The 2,939-nt window shown below is 39.0% G+C and overlaps 1 protein-coding gene across 1 annotated transcript; it reads left to right on the forward strand.

Annotated features, from left to right (window-relative positions):
• The first annotated feature begins 545 nt into the window (after positions 1-545).
• Positions 546-2,281, forward strand: LOC122650047 (protein RGF1 INDUCIBLE TRANSCRIPTION FACTOR 1). Its single transcript, XM_043843344.1, has 4 exons — positions 546-872; positions 978-1,166; positions 1,278-1,493; positions 1,701-2,281. Exons 1-4 carry the CDS (start codon positions 870-872, stop codon positions 1,926-1,928), a joined length of 636 nt encoding a protein of 211 aa, XP_043699279.1. The 5' UTR covers positions 546-869; the 3' UTR covers positions 1,929-2,281.
• The last annotated feature ends 658 nt before the right edge of the window (positions 2,282-2,939 follow it).

Genomic DNA, 2,939 nt, shown 5'->3' on the forward strand with positions numbered 1-2,939 from the left:
GTTCCAAACACAACCTTAGCGTCACCAAATTCATTATGGATCATGCTGTACATTTTTTAATTCAATTACAGCCATGGCATCATCCATGACTCATTAACCCAATTCTTCAACTAAATTACATCACTTCAATCTATATTTTTTTTCCTTTATCCCTACTTGGTGATGTTTTCTACGCTCTTTCACAAGGCATTATGAGATGACGTCTCTGCCTCCTAGATAGATACTCAAGCATGCTCACCTATTGACCCAGACGATGCTTGTGTAGAGACCATACGACCAAGTAGAGATCTCTTGTCCTTATTTAAAATGTAATAAGATAATTCACATAAACTTTGTGTGTGTGAGTGGGTGTCGGTGTTCTTTTAAAGTTAACACGTGGACATAAATGCCAAATGGACAGCCACGTGGAGGGGTAAGGTGAGAGAGGTTTTGTTCTCATGAGCAGCTTCTCCGCCCATACGTAGCCATAGTTGCCGACTCTCCCTCCGTAGTCCCTACGAAGAGACGCAAAGAAATGCCAAAAAGCATCGTAAGCGCCAAAACTAACCCTCTCTACTTTTTCCAATCCAACGGTTCAAATATCACTTGAGCCACCACGATTGATAACAGCCGTCCGATTAAACAAGTCCAAAGACATTTGTTTATGCTCTTGTCTCCTAGCCCAGGCGTTGTGTGATGTTGAATTCTAAGTTGCAGGTCGTTTAAGCATCTCTCTCTCTTTTTTTCTCTTTCTCTTTCTCCTTCCCTCTCTCTCTCTCTCTCTCTCCTCCTCTCCCTTTCATGTCTCGCCGTGAAGTCGCCTCCATTATCAACACATAAGTCACTCACATTCCTCTTAAGCACAACACACAAAGAGATCCGCCATTGTAATGGTAATATCGATCTGATTCTTGTTCTTGTTCTTGGAAAGAAAAAAAAAAAGAAAATTCCAAATTGAATTCTAATGGATTTTTTGGTTGTTTCTGGATTGTAAACAGGGGTCACAGGAGTCAATGCGGGTACCACCATGGCTTGAATCATTACTAACCACATCTTTTTTCGCGGTTTGCCGGATTCACGGCGACGCCGCCCGGAGCGAATGTAATATGTATTGTCTTGATTGCAATGGTGATGCATTCTGTTTCTACTGTCGTTCTTCTCGTCACAAAGATCATCGCGTAATTCAAGTAGGTTTTTTAGTAGTCTTTCTTTTTGAATTCTTGAGTTTTGATTTTTTGATAATGAGGAATGAGATCATTGATTGATAGATTAGGGGGAATGTAATGTGATGTTTGCAGATAAGAAGATCATCTTACCATGATGTAGTGAGAGTTGCTGAAATTCAAAAGGTTCTTGATATTAGTGGAGTTCAAACTTATGTGATAAACAGTGCTAGAGTTTTATTTCTTAATGAGAGACCTCAACCTAAGAGTGGTAAAGGGGTATCTCATATCTGTGAGATATGTAGCAGAAGTCTCTTAGATCCATTTCGTTTCTGTTCATTGGGTTGCAAGGTAATTAGGTTTTTAATTCTTTTTCTTTTTCTTCACCATTTAATGGTAATGTCATTGGTAGTGACGCCTAGCATTATCTGCCGAGGATTTTTATTTTTCTCGTAATGTTACGGAATTTGAATCTCACTATTATTGAGTAATTACCCATTATTCTTGATAATTAATTGGAATTTGTTTTGTTGTTGTGGGTTTTTTTTGGAACTTTAGCTTGTAGCAATAAAGAGGAATGGAGATGCAAGTTTAACCTTAGAGAACAAGGAAGAAGAAAGAATGGAAAGTGGAGGAGGAGAAGGGATATCAAGAAGAGTGGGGAAAGAGGAAGATGAGTTGCGTGAAGGAAGCCAATCACAAGACATATACCCTACAACACCATCACCACCAGCAAATCAAAGAAGAAGAAAGGGAATCCCACATAGGGCACCCTTTGGGTCTTAAGAAAGGCGTTTTCCTGAATTCCTGCAAAGACTAAGGAGGAGAAGAAGGAGGAGAAGGAGGAGGAGGGTGGGTTAGGTTAGGTAACAAGGTTCATGTGGGGTTAACAAGTCCAAATCACTACTACATCTCTCTGTGTCAATCTCTTTCTTTTCTCTCTCTTTTCTATAGACTCTCTCATACATCTCTTTCTTCTTTCTTCTTTCTCTTTCTCACTATTTTAAACTCACTCTCTTGTGCTTGTGCGCTTGTGGTGGGAGAGGAGCAATAATGCAGGGGATTACCATCGGGAAGGTGGCAAGGTGTACATGTAATTAATTAATGAAAGCAAAGTCCATTTGTTGAAGTCAGTTAAATAGTTGGGATTAGGCCCACAAACCACATGGCCTTAATTTATATTTAAACAACCAACAGCTCTTACTTTCTTACTTATTACATATATTTATAGTTTAATCTAATCACTAATCTAAGTCATGTTAATTGGCAAATCAACTTTCTAGGATCTCGCAACTTATCTTTCAGAAGCTCCATCAAGTGTGTGATCTTTATCCTCTCAATTACACTGCCGCCCGAGGTGCGGTCCACATAGGATCCACCTCCCTCTATTAGATGTACTTGACGTCAAGTACGAGCAGTGTAATTGAGAGGATAAAAATTGTCAAATGTGAGCTTTCCTTTCTTTTTGTTTCACCTTTTACCATATAATTTTTGCCCTAACTGGTGCGTGTGTTTGAGTGAGAGAGAGAGAGAGAGAGAGAGAGAAGACAAAACAGAGCAAATAATATTTAACATGATTCACACACCAATACAATGAGCTACGTCCATAGGCAAGGCTGAAGATGATTCACCATATAAATGGAAGAAAATATAAATGAAGATCTTCCAAGAACACCCAAAATGGTGCAAGAAATTCTCACCCCAAAAATCCTAGTTCGAAAATCCTCAAATCTCATTTGTTTCACTTGCTTACACAACAAAACGAGTAAAACATATAAGGGAAAAAAGAACACGTTG

The sequence above is a fragment of the Telopea speciosissima genome, chromosome 2 (assembly GCF_018873765.1).
Source record: "Telopea speciosissima isolate NSW1024214 ecotype Mountain lineage chromosome 2, Tspe_v1, whole genome shotgun sequence".
NCBI lineage: Eukaryota > Viridiplantae > Streptophyta > Magnoliopsida > Proteales > Proteaceae > Telopea > Telopea speciosissima.